The sequence below is a fragment of the Solenopsis invicta genome, chromosome 12 (genome assembly GCF_016802725.1).
Source record: "Solenopsis invicta isolate M01_SB chromosome 12, UNIL_Sinv_3.0, whole genome shotgun sequence".
Classification (NCBI taxonomy): domain Eukaryota; kingdom Metazoa; phylum Arthropoda; class Insecta; order Hymenoptera; family Formicidae; genus Solenopsis; species Solenopsis invicta.
In genome coordinates, this window is record NC_052675.1 from 6,819,320 (window position 1) to 6,842,034 (window position 22,715).

Sequence of the window (22,715 nt, forward strand, 5' to 3'; positions counted from 1 at the left end):
TATTTGTGATTGCACTATAGATATAATTTATGGCTTTCAAATTATTCTCCTCCCATTCTTCGTTTTTGTCTGTACTTATCTTTTCTCTCTTTATTACAATGTCACATTTTTTCATTTTCAAGAACATCGTGTTCCTCTTCTTCCAACTGCCATAGTCTCCTCCGTCAAACACTGGTATTCCGTGAACCTCAGTCAATTTCATCATTTTCTCTTGAAACGCTTATTTTCTTTTCCTTCTGTTTCTTAACCACGGACCTCTGCTACCATGTTATAATAAATACTGAGCCGTTTCATGGATTTAGGTATTCAGATTACACACGTTTGTTAATATATGAACACTTATATTTAATAAAGAAATACAGTCACGTGTTTCAACATGTTCATCCGACGACTCTTTGTACCGAAGAGAAGCGTATGCATAGGAAGAAGACGCTCGCTACACTAACATACCTTTTCTCCGTATAGATAGCGCCACGCTACAAATCGCCTAATATAAATGTACACACTCCTACTTTAACACTATATTAAAAAGATTCCATAACGTTTCAATATGAAAGATTGCAGTACAGCAAAAACACCACTAGACATCGATCAAGAACTGTCTAAGGAGATGTCACTCAGAAATATCAGAGAAAGAAAAGAGATGAAGAAAATCCCTTATAGGAAAGCTATAAGCAGTTTAATCTACCTTTATCAAGCTACACGTCCTGATTTAGGAAGTACAATAACCTCGTTAGAATCTTTTGTTGAAGATCCAGGTATTGCACACTGGACGGCGCTAAAACGAACTCTCAGATATTTAAAAGGTACATTGAATCTGCGATTAGAATTTGATGGTTTAAAATTATCAAATGCGGTTACTGTGAATTGGGCAGGTGACAAAGATACTAGATGATCGATCAATAATTACGTATTTTTATTAGGTAATAATGCAATTTCTTGGTCTTCCAAAAAACAGCAATAAATTTCTTTGTCAACTACAGAATTAGAATACATCGCGATTGCAGTAACACCTCAAGAATTAGTTTGGCTAAAAAGATTAATCAATGAGATAAATAATGAGTTTGTGAGTGGATTAACCTTTTTTCAGATAATCAAAGCGCGATAAATTTATTACACACAAGTAACTTTCACGCAAGGACAAAACATATTTATACGAAATATAAATTTGTTAAGGAATTGATTATAAATAAAATGTTGAATTTAGATTATGTACCGTCCGAAAGCATGCTAGCTAATGCACTTACTAAGGGGTATCACGAAATAAAATAGACTTTTGTAACGAAGAAATAATTTAAGAGAATGATACTTAAAAAAAAATATTTTTTTTGCAACCTTGATTTTTGAAGTGGAGGAATGCAAGATTGTAATATATAATACTTATTGAAATCAAGATTGCAAGTAGTTAATAGTTTAAATTTAGTTTGCATCTGTAGTGAAACGTATTTTTGTATGAGATGAATCTATGATAGCGGGAAGGTTCCGATAGCGCACATCCCGATAGCCCACCAACCAATCATCTTGACTTATCTAACCCAACCTACGGAAAATCTCTAGGCATCTGCCATTAGGTTTGTTCTAGTTGCTTGAAATCTCCAAAAATTTTTGCACTCGAGATGAGATAAATATATATTCAATCGTAAGAAAGAGAGAGACGACAAAGAAATTAATTCAAAAAGGGCAGCAACACGAACAGGCCTATTGTGAGTGGTTTGTGTGCTATCGAGATGTGCGCTATCGGGACGCGCCGTATGATAGCACTAATTTTAAAAACAATTATGATTAGTTACTATGTAACGTTATCAACAACATCACTTTCATTGTAATTCTCTTCACTTCGTAAATCTATCTCGTTGTGACAACACGTTCTGTAAATTGTGTCCGCTGATTAAATAAAATTTACAATCTGTGAATAACAACTAATTTCTTCACGTAATAAAACTAACACTTCCAATCTTCTTTCATTCATTCTTTCTCTCATTTACAATATGCCACTCATTCTCCATAAATCATTCTGTCTGATTTCTTGCATTACCTGTCGCCTTTTCTTTCCTATAGCTGTTTCTGTCTTTATTTCTACTATTTTATTTTTCTAACCTATTCTTCTAACACTCTTTCTTTTTGCCCTTTTCGTTTTCTTTACCTTCCATGTTTAATTCCTACCTTACCGGCCCTCCCGGATTCTCCTGCCTCATTGTTCGCCCTAACCTATTCCTTATTCCTGTTCTTTCTACTTATGTTTTACAATATCTCCTCAATTCTTTTTCCCCTATATCCGCCCCCAATTACCTGTCTTTTCTACTTTCTTTCCTCTCTAGTTTGTACCTCTTTACTTTTTAATACTTTCTATATAATATGTAACGCTGGTACTTTTTGGTGCTGTTACGGGATTATCGGGATATCTTTCAGGCTGGAGTCCCATGGATGCGGAACGTGCGCAATGCGGAATTGGCGGAACGCTCATGATTGGTCCTACAAATATTCCGTCAAGAACGTTCCGCTGAATTGTATTTCCCTATGTCCCATGGAGCGGAACTTGCGGATGCGTAATTGTCATCTGCCAATCGCAATGTTTTTCCCATAGATCTTTCTATTGTATCTATCAAAATCAGTGTATATTATTGGCTCGCGCAGATTACGCTTCCGCATTTTCCGCAGCATGGGACATAGGCATTCAAACTTCTGCGGATCGGAATCGCATATACATGTACATCAAAGTTAAAAAACTCCATCATATACCGGTCACAATTGACGAATAACTACGGCGAATAACTACGTGTCAATTAACACTCCGTAAAAAACAATTATTATTAATTATGAAGTCGGAAAAGTTACATTTAATTATTGGTTTATTAATAAACTCTTTAAATAAAGGTACGTGTGCATTTAAAAAGCAGGAGCTACGCCGCAAGATTTCAAAATTATATGTATTATACAACATTGCAATTACAAATGAAAAAAATAAAAGGAAATGACAATTTTGGGTGCGACCTATATTTAACGCTGAAAGGAGATTGCAACAAGGAGCAAGCGATAATCTTGTTAAGGAAATGGTGGCCAAAGACACAGAAAAATATCTAGATTATTTTAGAATGCCACATCAACTATTTGAAAAACTATTGGCATTAGTTCGACCTATTATTGCTAAACAAAACGTTATTCGCGAACCTATTTCACCTATCATTCGGCTCCAAATTACATTGCGCTATTTAGCATCAGGGGATAGTATGAACTCCCTTTCATATGCCTTCAGAGTTGGACACAATACAATTTCAAAAATAATATCCGAGACTTGTGAAGTTATTTGGAATTGCCTCAAGGATTCAGTTCTTCTTAAGAATAATCAAGAGAGTTGGAAAGCTATAGCCAATGAATTTGAACGTTTGTGGAATTTTCCAAATTGTATAGGGGCCATTGATGGAAAGCATGTACAAATTCAGGTACATAACCAAATGTAATTCTAAATTTATTTATATAACGTAAAAATTTTATTAACAAAAGATAAAAGTTTGTTAAACGTTAAAATATTTGTTGTGTACATAATTCAAATAATATAAATTATGATAAAAGAATATGTGTTCTTTCCTTTTACAGGCTCCACCAAATAGCGGATCAACATATTATAATTACAAAGGTCATTTCAGTATTAATCTTCTGGCAATCAGCGATGCAAACTATTGTTTTACAGTAGTCGATATTGGTGCGACAGGAAGACAAAGTGATGGAGGAGTCTTCCGTAACAGCGAAATCGGGAAACGTTTTGAAGCTAATTCATTCAAACTGCCAACTCCGAGACAGATCGAAAATAATGGACCAGCTTTACCATATGTATTGGTAGCAGATGAGGCTTTTCCATTATCGATGTATATGATGAGGCCATATCCACGAAGTGGAAAACTCGACATTGGAAAAAAGATATTTAATTATAGACTAAGCCGTGCAAGAAGAAAGTGCTTTTGGCATGTTGGCGAATCAATGGAGAATATATCGAAAGCCAATCATTGCAAACATCAGCAATGCACGCAAAATTATACAAGCAACTGTAGCATTGCACAATTTTATCATCCAAAATGAAGAAAATTTAACCAGAAAAAAAACATATTTACATTTAATTACAGAAAATTCGGATATACATCATGGTATTTGCAATATACCACTTTGTAGAGGTCGAAGTAATAACAATGCTACTACAATCAGACAAGCGTTTTCAACATACTTTCAAAGTACTGGTGCATTATCTTATCAGTGGGAGAAAGCGTTGCAGAATGATTTTTAATTTGTAATAAAAACAGGTAATGACAAATACATTTTGTTTAAAAATAACTTCATTTAATAAACAATCTTTTCAAATTACAGGTGCGCAGGAGCCTCCACCTTTCGAGACAACCCGAACATAGAAACAATATGTATCTATATCACAAACATATATATAGTAAGAATAGACAAAGTAACGTTTGATAGAAAAAAAAACAAGGCAGTTATAGCATTTCTCTTTTTCTCTCTCTCTCTTATTCACACAATTATCTCTACTCTAAGCTACGTGTACAGTGTAATATCATTACCAATAAACAATTAATAAACTATCTTCTCTAGTAGTCATTGACTGTAGATAAATCTCTTTGTAGGAAAAGTGCTTAGAAATTTAAATAATAAATACCAATATCCAAATAATAATAAAATTAGAACGCTTGTAAAATTAGAACGGTGTATTCGCAAATGCATGGTGGATGTTTAAACGCGTTCACATTGGCTGATCAAATTTGTTTTGCTCCTTCATAACCATGTTAAGAAATTGTAGTTGTAATTTCGTTCGTTCTCTGTAAGGCAATTTTCTTAACCCTTCACCTAATAGTAGTAAAAATCCGTCAACTCCATCAGGTTGTTTATTGTCTCGTAACGCTGCGATAACGGCTTCATTTAATTTGTCACTTGTTTTGTCTACTTTTCTTTCTGAAATAACATTGATTTTTAATACGAGGTAAATTTTATAAAATTTTTAATAAACTAAATATTAATATAGGATATACTTTTGCTTGACTCCAAATTGCTACAAATTTTAAGCCCTTTTCGAACATTTTATCTCAAAAATTGAAATGGGCAGCAGAGGTGGCCTTTTTGACGGAGAATGCCCCATATATATATATATATATATGTATATATATATATATATGTGTATATATACAGGGTGATTCAAAATAACCTATTGGTCCCGAAGCTGGCATATTCGTAATCGAATTCTGAGACGATTTTTTTTTTTTGCAAAAATTTGTCCGGAGCTTAGTTTTCAAATTACAATAAGAATTAATTAGCGTATGACCCCAGATAGACAAATTTCGGCATATTGTCTGCATATTACCGAAATTTGCCGATTGAAAATGCTTGCATAAAGACGTCAAGATGCGTCGCCAAATGAGATAAATGTTATCAGCATATAAAAGATGGCTTTTCATGCTGCAAAAATTGCGACAATATGCTGTTTATTTAATTAGAAATGGAGTGTGCTTAATCTTATACGTGTTTGCAGCATATGGAACAGTGCATCTGATGTTGCAAAAATTGCGGCAATATGCTGTTTATTTAATTATAAATGGAGTGTGCTTAATCTTATATATGTTTGCAGCATATGGAAGAGTGCATCTGATGTTGCAAAAATTGCGGCAATATGCTGCTTATTTATTCAGAAATAGTGTGATTATAAATAGTGACAATAAAATTTATACACATTTTTTTATTAAGATAATTTATTGAATTTTACAATAAGGTTTAATATTTCCTTGCATGAAAATCTAACAAACATTCTATAAAATATATAATAGACAAATTTGTAATATACTTAGTGTATAATAAAAAAATAATAGGCGATGCAAGAAAAAATGTTTCCATTATAAATGCTATGTAAAAAATCTTTTGATATTGTTAAAATTATTGAAATTATTATTGAAACACACTTAAGTTACACTTAAATTTAAAAGAAATAAAATTTTTAAGATATAAAAATTAATATTAATATAAAAATTACATAAGAAACAAATAAAATAAATCTTTAAAATAATACTTGTGTAACAAAATTTAAACTTTCTTCGATAATTTAATTCTTTTTCTCCTTTTTTCTATATCATTTCTCTTGACTTTTCTATATTATTACTCTTTTCGCAAATGCTTTTGTTGACGCTGCATAAAAATTCTTTGCATTTCTTCTTCTCTGATATAACGTTTCCCTCTATTTTCCTTTTTATTGATTGTATTTCTTTTATGTTGTTTAGCGTTACGAATGGCTTCAATCATATCGTGACGGAACTACGTACCACTTTGTATCTGAAAATGTTTATTCTCGGAGAGTGCTTCTGAAAAATTAAAAAATTATTTATCACATGACATTTTAGATACATTTGTCATTTATAAGTAGTAGAAATAAAATTAACCTTAAATGGCTGAGCAAAGTTTTGTTTTAAAAAATGAATAAATTCCTTCTTCTTTATTGTCATAGAAAGTAAAAGAAGACATAACTTCGTCTTCGACCGTTTCTTTTAAGCATAAATTTAATGCTTCTTTTAATGAAAATCCTCCAATATATTATAAATAACAAACCTAATACGTATAAAAAATAAAATTTGAAATTAACAATTTAGAATATTTTTCTCTCTTTTCATTTAATACTTACAACTTCGTTATAAATTGACTCTTTTACATTATCAAATTGCAAAATTTCTTCACTTGTAAAAGGAAGAAATGAAGGTTTGGACCAACATTTTTCCTTCTTTTGTGATTTTAAAGAATTTCGTATAATTTCTTCGATATTTGCAAATCTTGTATCCATCCATTTATATAACCGACTATAAAAAAAATGTATGCTTTGTAATAATCTACTGAATAAAGTTTTAATAAAGAAAAATTCGAATTTTTACCGAAAATCTTCAGCTATAGGTGAGGTAAATTCAATATCTTTTTTTTCTGCTGGAGTATATACTGGAGAATGAACATTAACTTCTGTTTTTGTTCTAAAAAAAATATGTACATGTAAGGACTTATATGTTCAAAAATTCTACTCGTCGGATAGATTAACTTTGAGTGACCAATTAGGATGAAGAAATGTTAAGAAATCTCAAGATTTCTTCATTCTGATGGGTCACTCAAAGTTACTCTAACTTACGATTAGAAATTTCGAACGCAACCTATATATAATGGCAAATTTTTGAATTTTAAAATATATTTACCGTTTGTCCACAAGTTTTTTGGCATCCAAATTGTAATATATTTTTTCAGGTACATTTTCATTGCCTGTTTGTAATTTATTGTACAAATGTAACTTTGGTGTATTATTTCGTTTATAAGTTTTTAATGTGGTTTCTGCCCTGAATAAAAATAAATCATTACATTAAATTAAATACAATATATAAATAAATTATATTAAATGCAATTCATAAATAAAAAATATTTACAGTTTATTGCTCAAGTAATCATAGTGTTGGTTATCAATACTTTTTTAGTACAAAGTTCATCTTCTTTGTATGTTTCTGATTGATGAAATACCAAGCTTGAGTTTGTTGGTTCATATTGAGCATTAGAAATTACCGTTGAAGACGTTGAGGCCACAGGATTGTACAATACATTGAAATGAGACATATCATGTTGCTTTGAGATTGTTGGTTCGGGACTGTCCCGATTGCGCACATAAACTATCGGACACAAGAGCATTTCCCAATCGGACACGGACCCGATCGGACACGGATCCTATTGCACACGGATCCGATCGGACACGGACTCGATCGGACACGGACCTGATCGGACACGGACCCGTTTGGACACAAACCCGATCGGACACAGTAATAATCGGACACACATCGTTTCAATCGAACACGGAACCGATTGCGCACGGACTCGATTGCCCACAGACCCGATTGCACACGGACCCGATTATCCACAGATCCGATTGCACACGGACTCGATTGCACACAGACCCGATTGCACACGACCCGATTGCAAACCGACCCGATTGCGCACCGACCCTATTGCGCACCGACCCAATCGCCCACCGATCCTATTGCTCACCGATCCGATTGCGCACGACCTGATTGCCCCTGTGGCGTACGCCTATTGGACAAGCCGGATTGAATGCTTTTATGAACACCAGAGAGAGAGAAAAAGACAGTTACGAGTTACGAGTCGAACCATTCACTTACCACGTGCCATATTGTACTGAGTATCAGAAAGATTATTAAAAGAGTTCCTATTCTTGTTAAACGTTCATATATTGCGTCGTTTCTTCCTCAAACATCCTCCAGACGTAGTAATAAGCTCGAGCTATTTTTATAGATACGCAGAACATCTATACCCCCCGACTCGATTGCGCACCGACCCGATTGCGCACGAACCCGATTGCGCACGGACCCGATTGCACACGGATCCGATTCTACACGAAAAAAAAAAATATTTTAAGAACAGAAATATCGTCTGACGAAAATACAGTTAAGAAATAATGTAAATATAAAATTTTTTGGTGTATGTACTTTAAGTATCCAAGATGATTCATGTGACGCTTTAGTGCGAATATCAGCTGTTAATAAACGAAAAATATTTATCTTTTACAACAAAAGTAAGTTCAGAATGAATCGCAATGAAGCTTTGCACACATCATCCTGAATATTTAAAGTATATAAATGTTTACACAGAAAAATTGAAACCTTTATATGTTTTTAAACAACTTAATTTGTAATAACAAAGCAAAATAAATCGTAAAAAAGTATTATTAAAAAAAATATTCGTCGTTTTTTACATAATACAATATAATTTATTTAAAATATAAACGGATTAATACATTCATTTTATCATGAGATACATGTTTCAAACAATAATTGTTCGAAACTACACATTGCATTGACGGGAAAGCCATTACAACAATGACTTAACGACAGATCTGTCCGAGCGGCATACATTTTTCCTGAATAATGTGACATACGCCTTCGAGGATGAAAAAAGATCACAATAGCTTTTATTATGTTTATTCGACCTAATTAGCTTTATTTTGTGATCATGTTCATTTACAATTCATCAATCAAAATAGTTAGAAGATATGAAGAGTAGCATTCATATGTTGCAATGTATGTTATATTATTTACATCATTTACACCTGGATCATGAAAGCAACAAATTGAATATGAATCAAACGTTTTCATAAAATTCACATTTCTTTTATGTGGTTCTAACATTTATTTCATTAATTAAACCAAGGGACATAACTTCATAACCTTACACCTGTCAAACTACATGAAAAAGAGCGAGAGTGAATTATACATAAACATTAGATAGAAGCAATATAACAATGTTATTAACATTGAGAGCTTTCACCTAATGTTCATGTATGATTCACTCTCGCTCTTTTTCATGGAGTTTGACAGGTGTAAGGTTATGAGGTTACGTCCCTTGGTTTTATTAAAGAAATAAATGTTAGAACCACATAATAAAAATGTGAATTTTACGAAAACATTTGATTTATATTCGATTTGTTGCTTTCATGTAAATGATGTAAATAATATAACATACATTGCAACATATGAATGCTACTCTTCATATCTTCTAACTATTTTGATTGATGAATTGTAAATGAACATGATCACAAAATAAAGCTAATTAGGTCGAATAAACATAATAAAAGCTATTGTGATCTTTTTTTCATCCTCGAAGGCGTATGTCACATTATTCAGGAAAAATGTATGCCGCTCGAACAGATCTGTCGTTAAGTCATTGTTGTAATGGCTTTCCCGTCAATGCAATGTGTAGTTTCGAACAATTATTGTTTGAAACATGTATCTCATGATAAAATGAATGTATTAATCCGTTTATATTTTAAATAAATTATATTGCATTATGTAAAAAACGACGAATATTTTTTTTTAATAATACTTTTTTACGATTTATTTTGCTTTGTTATTACAAATTAAGTTGTTTAAAAACATATAAAGGTTTCAATTTTTGTGTGTAAACATTTATATACTTTAAATATTCAGGATGATATGTGCAAAGCTTCATTGCGATTCATTCTGAACTTACTTTTGTTGTAAGAGATAAATATTTTTCGTTTATTAACAAAACAGCTGATATTCGCACTAAAGCGTCACATGAATCATCTTGGATACTTAAAGTACATACACCAAAAAATTTTATATTTACATTATTTCTTAACTGTATTTTCGTCAGACGATATTTCTGTTCTTAAAATATTTTTTTTTTCGTGTAGAATCGGATCCGTGTGCAATCGGGTCCGTGTGCAATCGGGTTCGTGCGCAATCGGGTCGGTGCGCAATCGAGTCGGGGGGCAATCGGGTCGTGCGCAATCGGGTCGGTGAGCAATAGGATCGGTGCGCAATCGGGTCGGTGTGCAATCGAGTCGTATGCAATCGGGTCTGTGTACAATCGAATCCGTGTGCAATCGGGTCTGTGGGCAATCGGGTCCGTGTGCAATCGGGTCTGTGGGCAATCGAGTCCGTGTCCGATTGTAACGATATGTGTCCGTTTATTACTGTGTCCGATCGGGTTTGTGTCCAAACGGGTCCGTGTCCGATCAGGTCCGTGTCCGATCGAGTCCGTGTCCGATCGGATCCGTGTGCAATAGGATCCGTGTCCGATCGGATCCGTGTCCGATTGGGAAATGCTCTTGTGTCCGATAGTTTATGTGCGCAATCGGGCCTCACTCGTTGGTTCATTGTGATAACTAGACATGATGAAGCTTTTAAATTTTCGAGTGGAAGGTCTAATATCACGTGAGATCGAATAGATGATTTATTGTTTGGTAATTGATTACGATTTAAAAGAAGTGAGTTATTTTCATCATCTTTTTTATTCAGTACATGCTGTGTCTCAACGAAAACTTGACTTTGTGCTAGTACATCACTTTCCACCTCATTGTGAACTTCGTCTTTGGTTAAATCGTATTTCTCTATAGTTACATTTTCACCATCATCTGAGGATTCTGTAGTTTGATATCTCGCAGATTTTGTTATTCCTCTTTTTGGTGGTTTCATTGCTAATGTAATGCTATTCCTAATTAGATTTAGAGTAATAAAAGGCCAATAGATCAGAATTAAAAATATTACAAATAAATTGAAAATAAACATACAAATTAATCAAAATACAGACATGGGCGCAAGTCAGTTGCTCAAAAATTGTGAGAAAAGCGAGTTTTATGGTTAAAAAATAAATGAGAATAGTAAGTTTATCTAAAAAAAAAAAGAGTAAAAAAGGTAAGTTTTCTTGGAAAATTGTATGTTAAAAATGAAATATTTATGTACTAATTATATTATGTACTGTCTTATAATAAATTTATGAGATTGAAAATATTAATCCCAAAGTAAAAGTCAATAAAAAATTTCGGAAAACAAGTAAGAAACATAATACATGGAACCTTTTTTTTCTAAAGTGAGACAAAGTTACTTGTTTTTAAAAAAATAAGAAAAGTGACCATGTCTGACAATATAAAGACAAAATATATTTAAAAATTTTGAATTTAATAAATTTTATCCATCAGAAAAAATGTTGCATTGTACATACAACATATTGCTTTGATTGAAGGAGAATGTCATCGTTATAATTTATGTTATTAGGAAAAATGGCAGTATTACTGTTTGTTTCAGTATTTACTAATTGCAAAGGCATTCGAAGGCACTTAGATTTAACCTCTTGGAGTGACACAAAAAATATTTCATCAGTTAAATTACTACATTGAAAAAAATCAATTTCTGAAGGTATTCCAATATTAAAAAAACTAGTTGTATTTTTAAATTTTTTTATTGCAAACATTATGGTATCATTTTTTTTTTAATATTAATAATTATACATATTGACAAATCGTCTAACATGCAACAATTATTTCTCAATGAAGTACTAAAAACTGTATTTTTTACTTCAATAGTTTTATATTGCTCAAATTCGGATGAATATGTCGGACCGTTGAAATTTTTTTTACGTGCAATTAGAATTTCAGGGTCATTTAAATGATGATTCGCATCGTTTTATTTCAACAAAATGTTGTGTACTTTGAATGATAATATGCATATTTAATGCAGCATAAAAATGCAACTATCTCATATATACATTACAACTACATAATGTTAAATTAACATACATCGAATAAATTGCTCAATTATTGTTCTCACAAATAATACAAATAAAACATAATTTTTTACTGGAAATATTTCATATATAATTGCAGTTATGCGTTTGTAGTAAAATGGTAACATATTGCTATATTGTGAAACATATAAATTATACCGGGTGACCCAGACCACCCGTCCCACCCGATTTTTTCGTAAACGCGACATTTTAAAGAAAAATGTTTCAGACAAAAGTTGTAGGGTTTTAAAAGATCTATTTACTGATTTTATCAGTTTGACCTTGGATGGCGTCGCCAAGGTCAGATCAAAATAACATTAACTTTTTTAAATAGGACACCTCATTTTTGGTTCCAGAATCTAATAGCTGGTGTCAAGACCTTTCCAAAACACTATAAGAAAGTTTATTTTTGTTGAGTACTTTCCGAGTTGTGAGGCTTGAAAGTTACGGTGTACTGTAACCTTCAAGCGTCATAACTCGGAAAGTCCTTAACCAAAATAAACTTATTTATAGTGTTTTGGAAAGCTCTCGAAATCGACTACAAGAAAATGCAATGAAAAATATACCTGTTTCAGACCACCCGTCCCACCCTTTTAAAACGTAGGGATGTGTTTGTACAAAAAAATGGCTCAGACAAAATTTGCATGATTTCGAGGGATCAACCTGATGATGATCTTGAATTCGATCTTGAATTCGACCTTGAGATCGATCTTGGGCATAAAGGTATAAGTCAAAGTAACATTTTTAAAATGTAAAAACGAAATAATCGGTGCCGCCTGTAGGTATTAGCGTTACCTAAGGTGTACCACGTGTAGGTAACAAGATCGTACTTACACCTTATCGGGGTGCTTTTTTAAGGTGGTTCCCCTCGCCGTCACCTTTGTCGGGGTGCTTTCATAAGGTGGTTCCCCTTGCCGTCACCTTTGTGCATACGCATGTTGTTCAGTCTCGATGTTCAAAATGTCCACCACGTGCATTTATACAGGCTGTTACCCTACTTTGGAAATCATCCGTCGCCCGACGAATTTCGTCAGTATCTAGAGACTGAATGACTTGTCGAATTCTGTTTTTCATATCTTCTGCAGTCGTAGGTCGTTCGCGGTATACAAGGTCTTTTATTCGTCCCCACAAATAATAATCTAAAATTGTAAGGTCCGGTGATCGTGGTGGCCAATTATGTGGACCATGTTTACCTATCCATCGGCCGCGAAATATGCGGTTCAGTTGATGTCGAGCAATGACAGACGTGTGGGCGGGACATCCATCCTGTTGAAACCACATATTTAGACGTAATTGGAGTGGAATATCTTCAAGTAAACGTGGAAGTTCGTTTTCGAGTAGATCGGCGTATAAAAAACGGTTTAAATTCTCTTGAAAGAAAAATGGTCCCACGATATGCGTATCAACAATTCCGCACCAAACATTGACTTTCCAGATACGTTGATGATCCATTTCTCGATACCAATGTGGATTCTCTTGTGCCCAATAACGAAAATTATGTGTGTTTATTTCGCCGTCACTTTTAAAGGTGCACTCATCAGAAAATAAAATACTTCTATGGAAATTAGGTAATTGTTGAGTAATCCAATTACAGAATATCAGTCTTTGTCTATGATCGTTCAATGTCATGGCCTGGTGAAGTGACATTCGATATGGATGGAATGAATTTTCACGAAAAATTCGACTGATCGTGCTTCGACTTATTCCACTATCTCTTGCTCGTCGCTTTAAAGAATAATTCGGGGTTACAAAGGCAGATGCAATTACATCAGGTGCTCTTACTGAACGAACTGATCGATGAATTTGCCTTCCCTTATTATGATCCGGCTGAACAATACCTTTTACAATTATTCGACGTTGTAAGCGACTGAAAACTTTGCGCGAATGTGGTGTATGATCGGGATATTCATTTCGCCACATTATTTCAGCTGCTCGAAAACTTCCAGCTCTACCCAAAACTGACATCATTAACGCAGCTTCTTCGTTCGGGCAAGGCATAACTACAAATTACGCTTACGACCGGGTTGCTTATTAGAAAACGTGAATTGGTGACGAGTTGCGTAATATTATGAATTCTAAGCAATGACTTTTAGGAGTGGTATGTAAGGGTGCTTTTTCGTGAAAATTACTTTATTGCTACAATAATCAACATTAAATGAAGATTAATATTAATAAATCAAGAATAAACGGCATCATAGAGCTGTACCGAATGTTAGAGATCTCGGTAATTAGGTATCTTCAAAACTCTACGCGTAGGACTATAGGTACACGCACCGGCAGAAATGGTGTCTCTCGACGCTAGCGCTCGGCTGCCGCACACACGCGGAGTCGCGCTCGTACGTGTGTCTAGGCTGCGCGGCGACGATCGGGGTGCGGGCGGTAAGTGGTGGGGGGCTTTACGATAGTGCATCCTCCTCGCTCGACGCTGGGTCGAGAGAGAAAGCATTATTCGACGTGATACCATGGGCGAAGTCGGTGTCCTCTGCTTATATTTTTCATTGCATTTTCTTGTAGTCGATTTCGAGAGCTTTCCAAAACACTATAAATAAGTTTATTTTGGTTAAGGACTTTCCGAGTTATGACGCTTGAAGGTTACAGTACACCGTAACTTTCAAGCCTCACAACTCGGAAAGTACTCAACAAAAATAAACTTTCTTATAGTGTTTTGGAAAGGTCTTGACACCAGCTATTAGATTCTGGAACCAAAAATGAGGTGTCCTATTTAAAAAAGTTAATGTTATTTTGATCTGACCTTGGCGACGCCATCCAAGGTCAAACTGATAAAATCAGTAAATAGATCTTTTAAAACCCTACAACTTTTGTCTGAAACATTTTTCTTTAAAATGTCGCGTTTACGAAAAAATCGGGTGGGACGGGTGGTCTGGGACACCCGGTATAACAGCAATATGACAGCATAATCGCACCATTTAATTACTTGTAATTTTTTGCTGTCATAATGACATCATAAAGGATACATGAAATGTTTGCATTCTTATGTCCAGCACGTTTGTCTATCTGGGACGGGTCAGGTACAAGTGGTAAACAGGGGCGGCGCGACTCACTGTTACACGCGGGTGTTTCCGTGGGGCACCTCCTGCGCTCAAATGACTGACAAAAGTACATGGACAGCACATTCCTATTTAAACTTTCTTTCTCTCTCTCTCTCTTTCTCTGTCTCTCCCCCTCTCTCTCTCTCTCTGTCACTTTAATTATGCTACATTTTACTTATCAAATTTCGATCTCTGTCATCCGGACGTCAAATATCGGGATGAGCGTGAAATCTTCAAGTAAGTTTACATTATTATAATAAATGTACGTCGCGAATAATAAAATTTAATGCAAATTAGATTACTTAAATGTGCACTTGTAAGTTAAAAGTAGCACTTTTAAAACGCACAAATCGGAAAGAAAGAAGAGAGAGAGAGAGAGAGAGTGATGGAGGGGGGCCTTTGAACAAGTTTAAGCACGTTTACTTACGCACAGCGGCGATCAGCTTATTGTTTCCACGACGCGACAGTTCAATTTCAATTTGTCCTTTATCCAGATCTATCTCTCGAAGTTGTTTCATATTTCACCACATTTACACTATTTACTCTGCATTTGATCGATAAACGCGGAACTACGCGACGAACCGATTGATCGACTTTATTAATTACTATTAATCACTACTCTAATCACTATAATCATTTGATGCGTTAAAATTACTCGAAGAAACACGTATTTACGTTACGATCACACAACACGTGTTTACTCGACGATATCAAGCAGTCGACTGAATGTTATTGGTTACGTCGTTATAAGAGTGTTGTTAATGTGATAGATGTGAATTGATAGTTCGAATGATCTTTGTACGGACGCTGCTTTATTCTCGCTAAGGTGTACATGAGAGAGTATCGGACATCCACCGCTCTCCTCGTGCGCAGGCGCGCGTAGCAGTACGAGTTTGTTCCTTCTTGTTAATGCGAACATTCCGGCCCTCTTGAAAGACTTGACTTTCAATAAAGTAATACATAATTGATATAATAACTAATACAATAAATTGGTGATTAATAATACTAGAATTGCGTACATTCAAACTGTGAATCTCTCGTGAGGGGCAGATATTAAAAAAAATTAAATAAAATAAACGTTACTGGATGTTGGTCTTTTACATTTTCTCCTGATTGTCGTATATTGGGAGGGGACAAACATCTCTTGCAGCTCGTTTGAAGAATCCTTTTGCAGTGCGGACTGTGACCATTCTAACAACTTCGTTTTTTCCATGGTGGACCTCGGTAATGCGAGCTATCGTCCAGTGAAGTGGTGGTACGTTTTTCTCTTTTAGCAAAACAAGTAGGCCTGGATAAAGATTGTCCGATGGATGAGCCCACTTATGCCGACGTTGCAGTTCCTGCAAGTACTCGATGTGCCAACGATTCCATATAGACTGTCTCAACTTTTGTAAAAGTTGCCATCTGGATAGTTTGTTATCTGGTGTGTCTAAAAAATTGTCCTCCACAGGTAGCAATAATGAATCTCCAACCAAGAAATGGGCGGGAGTTAGAACAGCTAGATCTTCCGGATCCTCGGTCATTGGACAAAGTGGACGCGAATTCATTATCGCTTCGATTTCCGTTAAGATGGAATTGAATTCCTCGAAGGTCAGAATCTGACCTTGAGTGACAGCGTAGAAGTGCTTCTTAACTACCTTCACTGCTGCTTCCCATAATCCGCCAAAATTTGGGGATCGTGGTGGCATGAATTGTCATTGAATTCGCTGTTGCGCTAAATGCTGCGAAATTGCTTCGCTCTCCTTTTGAAGAAACGTATAAAGTTCTTGCAGCTATCGGGCCGCTCCAACAAAGTTCGTCCCGTTGTCAGATAATATTTGATTACAGAGTCCTCTTCTTGCCGTAAAACGCCGTAAAGCAGCGATAAATGTCTCTGTTGACAAGTCCGTTACCAATTCTAGATGCACTGCCTTAGTAGCACAGCATACAAACACTGCTATCCATGCCTTTTTTGTGACCATCTTGCCTCTTCTGCGACTCTCTCGAATTAAGAAAGGTCCTGCGTAGTCAGTTCCGACATTTATAAAAGCTCGTAAGTTTTCGCAAACTCTCTTTTTGGGTAAATCACCCATTAGTACCTCTTTGCTCTCAGGCTTTTGCCTGTGCTAATCTAATAATTACAATTTCTGCTTGATTCAATTCTTGCACTGTCAATGGTCCGATTATTTTAGCTCTTGGTTGCTTGCAGTTGTTCTTAAAACGTAGACAGTATGCACTGACTCGCAATAACTTGTCGTATGAGGAAAATCTTCCTAAAATATCCTCGTGTGATTGAATACTCACAGCTGCTAGCGCCTTCTTCAACTCCAGCCGCTTCGTTTCTTCCTCTTGTTGCGGCAGCTGCGGCCACTCTTTCGGATTATCGATCCACCAAGGGCCATGCCACCAAAGCTTGCTGTGTTTCCATTCTTCAATTGATGACCCTCGGGACAGGACATCCGCAGGATTGTCCGATGATGGCACATGATGCCAAGTTGCTTTCTTCACGGCCTGTTGAATTTTTGTCACACGGTTTGCTGCATAAGTTTTCAATAAGTTGGGACTAGTGTTTATCTGATGTAACACAATGCTAGAGTCGCTCCATAAATGAATTTCTTTAATTCTGTTACCAAATGCACGTATAGCCGTAGCAGTTAACTTAGCTAGTATGAGCGCAGCATTCAATTCCAACCTTGGTAGTGAGATAGTTTTCAAAGGAGCTATTTTACTTCTTGAACAAATTAAAAAAGACTGTGTATTACCTTCCTTATTTTTTGATACAGCATAGAGGCACGCTCCGTATGCTTTTTCGGAGGCATCTCCGAAACCCATGATATCAAACACCTGAGATTGGTTACCTGGATTTAAGTTTCGCATGACCTTAAACTCATTGAGCTCTTGTAAAGCATCATAGAACTCTTGCCACTGCTCCTGTATTATTTTTGGTAGAGGCTCATCCCATCCAATGGGAATTTGCCAGGTCTGCTGCATGATGCATTTGCCCTTGATTAAAATTGGCCCAAGAAGACCCAGCGGGTCAAAAATTTGTGCGACCTGAGATACTATGCTTCTTCGTGTTACAGTGGCTGGCCCTGGTATGCTCACTGAGTACTGTATTGTATCCGTTGTTGCATCCCATAGTAATCCGAGAATCTTTAGTGCTCCTTCCTTGTCTAGTTTTAAAAACTTATCGTTTTCATCCTCTTCTTTGATATCTTCCAAAATTTTCTTATGATTCGCTCGCCACTTTCTTAGTCGAAATTGTCCTTTCTTCAATACTTCTGTTACTTCTTTGCGTAGCTGGATAGCTTTCTCTTCTGTAGCTGCTCCTGACAACACATCATCCATATAAAAATCGTGTCTTACCACGTTTGCTGCTTCTAATAAATCATCCTCTTGCTGTGCTAATTCGCGTAGACATCTTATCGCCAAGAAAGGTGCGGCAGTTGTTCCATAAGTCACGGTGTTTAAGCTGTAGGCTTGCATCGGTTGCGTTGATTCAGATCTCCACAATATTCTCTGGAGGTGTCGATCTCTTTCTGTTACTAGAATTTGTCTGTACATGGCTTCAATATCTGCACTAAATACAAACTGATGTGTTCTAAATCTTAAAAGGATGTCAAACATCTCATTCTGCAAGTGTGGTCCGGCTTGAAGTTTATCATTCAATGACTGACCGTTTGACGTCTTGGATGATGCGTCGAAAACTACCCGAATTTTGATAGTCAAGCCATCCGTCTTAAACACTGCCTGATGAGGCAACCAACATATCTCCTCCGGCTCCTCCGTTGATGCTAATATCCTTGACATATGCTCCTTGCTTTCATAATCTGCCATGAATTTTATGTATTCCTCTTTACAGTTTGAATCATTCTTGAATTTCTTCTCTACTGCTAACAATCTTCTTTCTGCCTGCTCTTTCGACTCCCCTAAGCAAACGTTCTGCTTCCTTGGTAAACTTACTATGAATCTTCCGGAAGATGTTCTTTCTACTGTTTTCTTGAAATTCTCCTCGCATTCCACTTCTTCTTCCGTAGGCTGACAAATTTCCGATATCTCTTCCACCTTCCAAAATCGTTCTAACTGCTCCTTCAGGGTAACATCCGCTAATATTCCACATACCTTCTCCGTTCTTGTAACTTTTCCTACCTGCAGCTCTCCTCCGATGATCCAACCAAACAATGTTTTCTGCAAGCTTGGTACCCCTGTTTGTTGTGGCATGGTTTCTCTACAGAAGATGCGCCAAAATAAGCCAGCTCCGATGAGTAGATCGATGTTATTCGGCTCGTGAAACTCTGGGTCTGTTAATTGCATGTCTTTAGCTATCGGTATAAGTTTCTTATCCAACTTAACTTGAAGTAATTGTTCAATAATCGTCGGCATAATGACGCATTCAATTTCTGTTTCAAATTTGGTGTGTACTGATTTTATTTTGACTCTCGCCAATTCCGTATACTTAACTCTTTCACCGTTTATACCGCTGATCATCTGGCTTGTTTTGATTGTCTTCAATCTCATTTTATTGAACAATGATCTTGTTATTACATTTGTCTGTGCTCCCGGATCCAATAGTGCTCTGCAGAGATGCCTTTCTCCATTTATGTCTTCTATTAACACTTGAGCCGTAGATAATATGACATGCGATTGTTCGCTCTTGGCAATGTGAATATTGAGCTTGTTCTCCGTATTTGTTTTGTCCTGAATGCGTTGATCTGAATTTTGTTCTGTGTAGACTGTCACTGTGAGTGCTGATGCATCCGATGTACCTTGAGACGTCTTTTTATCCTCGTCTGCCTTGGCACTGGATTCTTCCCTATGTAGCAGTGTGTTATGCTTTGCACCGCATTTCTTGCATGCTCCTGAATAACATTCTTTTGAAAAATGCTTTTTACCAAAGCAATTTAAGCATAATCTTAATTGTCGTGCTTTGTCGGCTCTCATCGGTATCGATAACTTCAGAAATTCTTCACATTTAAATAAGCGACGTGGACCACTACAATTGTCACATGTTTCCCTTGACGTTGTGGCCACGTTCACTCTCTTTTCCATCTTGATCATTCTCGCGTTCGAGGTAAGCTGCTTAGCTGTTTCCGATTTGGATCTGCCATTATCGATTAACTCCATTGTTCGTGCATATTCAGATAAAAATCGAAGAAAGTCCTCTAACGTAGGCCTATTTTCTTCTGCTCTTCGCCTTGTCTCCTCTTCCCAGTTTTTCTGCGTTACATAATCTAGTTTATCCTTTATCAAATGAATCAACAATTCATCCCAATGCTCGACAGGTAATTCTAACACGTTGAGGGCTTTTATATGCGTTCGAACATGAATTATTATTTGCTTAATAGTAGCATACTTGCCTTTCTCTACCGTTGGAAAAGTTAATAATCTATTCATATGCGTATTTATCAACAATCTCTTATTGTCATACGTGCTAGTTAATAATTCCCACGCTGGTTCATAATTTTCTGACGAGATCTCAAATCCGCCAATAATCTGTAAGGCTTCGCCCTGCAATGAGCTTTTCAAATATTGAAATTTCTGTACGCTTGTTAACTTTCTGTTCTCGTGAAACATAGATTTGAATAAGCCTTTGAACGTTAACCACTGGTCATAGTCTCCTCTGAATTCCGGTATCTTGAGTATTGGCAATTTCACATTGTGTTCTTCTGCTCGAGGCTCAGCCGCTACTACTACAGGTACCTGTCGTTCTTGTTCGTTCCGATTTTGAGCCATCTCCACAATTTCACGAATTTTCGCTGCTGTTTCATAGTATACAGTTTCAACAATTTCCCTTTCTGCGTAGTTTATCAAGTCTATTTGCTCTTGCGTTCTGTCTTCTGACGGCTGCATTTTCATCTCGATCTCCAATTGAAGGTCCTCAAATTGCTTCCATAATTCTTCTAGTTTGAGCTGTCGAGCTTCCGCTTCGTATTTAGATATTCCTTCTTCGCTCTGCACTCTATCTCTCATCCTTGTTATATTTCCTTTGGCTCTGGCACGTTTTTGTTTCAACGTCCTTAACTCTGACATCTTTTCCTTCAATCAAAATTTTGCTTAATGTAACTGTATATCTGACTCACCTGTTGTGAATGTTGCTAAAGGCTTGTTGCTACTTATGATACTTAACGTCTCGATGCTTGCTTTCCTCTGCTGCCTCTACACGTGTCCGTTTCAGAGGTTAGGTTACTCTTTCGTCGCTTCTTATGTCGTTTCTAGCCGCTTGCACTGACTAACTTTTACTTCCACTCTTATCTTCCGAGCCTCACAACGTTGGGCGCCAAAATGTTAATGTGATAGGTGTGAATTGATAGTTCGAATGATCTTTGTACGGACGCTGCTTTATTCTCGCTAAGGTGTACATGAGAGAGTATCGGACACACACCGCTCTCCTCGTGCGCAGGCGCCGTAGCAGTACGAGTTTGTTCCTTCTTGTTAATGCGAACAAGTGTCGAACGATTGGTTAAAGCAATAAACTTTTACAATGTTGTTTAATTTGAGACAGCGGTAACCTATCGAATGATTATGAGCTAGTTTATTAGTTATCGCATCTATAGTGTACGGTATGTAAGGAAAAATTAGACGAGAAATAGTTGTTTTTTTATCATCATTGGGATTGTCATCCATTTCATTACTTGCGCTATGTATCCCATTATTGATCAATTTTTTGATTATACGGTTAATTTCGATAAAGATGGTATCAAGAGGGTATCCGTTATCAATTAAGATTTGAATACATTTCTCAAGATTTTTCTTATGATTTATAGGATGTGATAGAAGTAATGCGCAGTCGATTAAGTTATAAATTACTCCTATTTTTTGGCAAAACGGGTGATTTGAAAAGAAAGAGAGTATAGTCCTGAGAAAGTATTCTTTTGGAACCAGTCGATTATGATGCGATTGTTTTAAACTTGCAATAGTAGGTCTAACAAACTGAGAGAGCGGTTAGTTTCTTTTTCGCATGTGAATTTTATGCGATCATGTAGTTTGTTAAAAGTTTCAAGAATTTTTTCTATATTTGTTTCTGGAGCGACAAGGAAAATGTCATCCGTATCTAAAGTAGATGGAGATGTTTAAATCAGATGAGTCTATTAAGTTGTCCTCCTAATCTTGCATGACTATGTCAGCAATGATTGGAGATAATGGTGAGCCCATCGGAGTGCCGAACAGTTGTTTGTAAATCTTTCCATCAAATGTGAAGAAAGTCGATGTAAGTATGAATTTCAGTGCTTCGATAAATTCTTCTTTAGGAATATTTGTACATCGAGCAATGAAATTCCATTTGTTCGTAACTCCTTTGATAGCTAATTCGATGGAAATGTTAATAAATAAAGATGTGACATCAAGAGAAAAAAGAGCCTCGGAGTCTTTGATGTGTTTGTCATTTAAAATTTTATATAAACTAAAACTATTGTTGACATGACTTTTGGGTTTATGGTAGGTATGCTGTTCGAAATTATATTTTGTAGGTAGGAAGCGAGTGAATATAACGCAGTGTTAACTGAGGAAACAATAATTCTGAATGGAGGGGGGAATTGTTGTTTATGGATCTTTGGAAGTCCATAAGCTCTTGGGAGTAAAGTG

General features: G+C 35.9%; 4 protein-coding genes across 4 annotated transcripts; 1 reads left to right on the forward strand and 3 right to left on the reverse strand.

The window, feature by feature from the left end:
• Positions 1 to 3,030: 3,030 nt before the first annotated feature.
• LOC105207027 (protein ALP1-like) lies at positions 3,031 to 4,527 on the forward strand. Its single transcript, XM_011176473.3, has 2 exons — positions 3,031 to 3,440; positions 3,595 to 4,527. Exons 1-2 carry the CDS (start codon positions 3,051 to 3,053, stop codon positions 4,072 to 4,074), a joined length of 870 nt encoding a protein of 289 aa, XP_011174775.1. The 5' UTR covers positions 3,031 to 3,050; the 3' UTR covers positions 4,075 to 4,527.
• A 1,196-nt stretch (positions 4,528 to 5,723) lies between these two features.
• LOC120359157 lies at positions 5,724 to 12,362 on the reverse strand. Its single transcript, XM_039455731.1, has 6 exons — positions 7,440 to 12,362; positions 7,215 to 7,352; positions 6,906 to 6,998; positions 6,662 to 6,833; positions 6,423 to 6,588; positions 5,724 to 6,344 (listed from the first exon to the last, which is right to left on the reverse strand). Exon 1 carries the CDS (start codon positions 11,109 to 11,111, stop codon positions 10,191 to 10,193), a length of 921 nt encoding a protein of 306 aa, XP_039311665.1. The 5' UTR covers positions 11,112 to 12,362; the 3' UTR covers positions 5,724 to 6,344; positions 6,423 to 6,588; positions 6,662 to 6,833; positions 6,906 to 6,998; positions 7,215 to 7,352; positions 7,440 to 10,190.
• Positions 12,363 to 16,252: 3,890 nt separating this feature from the next.
• On the reverse strand, positions 16,253 to 16,843 carry LOC105207108. Its single transcript, XM_011176549.2, has one exon. It carries the CDS (start codon positions 16,841 to 16,843, stop codon positions 16,253 to 16,255), a length of 591 nt encoding a protein of 196 aa, XP_011174851.2.
• Positions 16,844 to 17,243: 400 nt separating this feature from the next.
• LOC113003954 lies at positions 17,244 to 21,164 on the reverse strand. The gene has a single exon (XM_026135550.2). It carries the CDS (start codon positions 21,162 to 21,164, stop codon positions 17,244 to 17,246), a length of 3,921 nt encoding a protein of 1,306 aa, XP_025991335.2.
• Between the last annotated feature and the right edge of the window lie 1,551 nt (positions 21,165 to 22,715).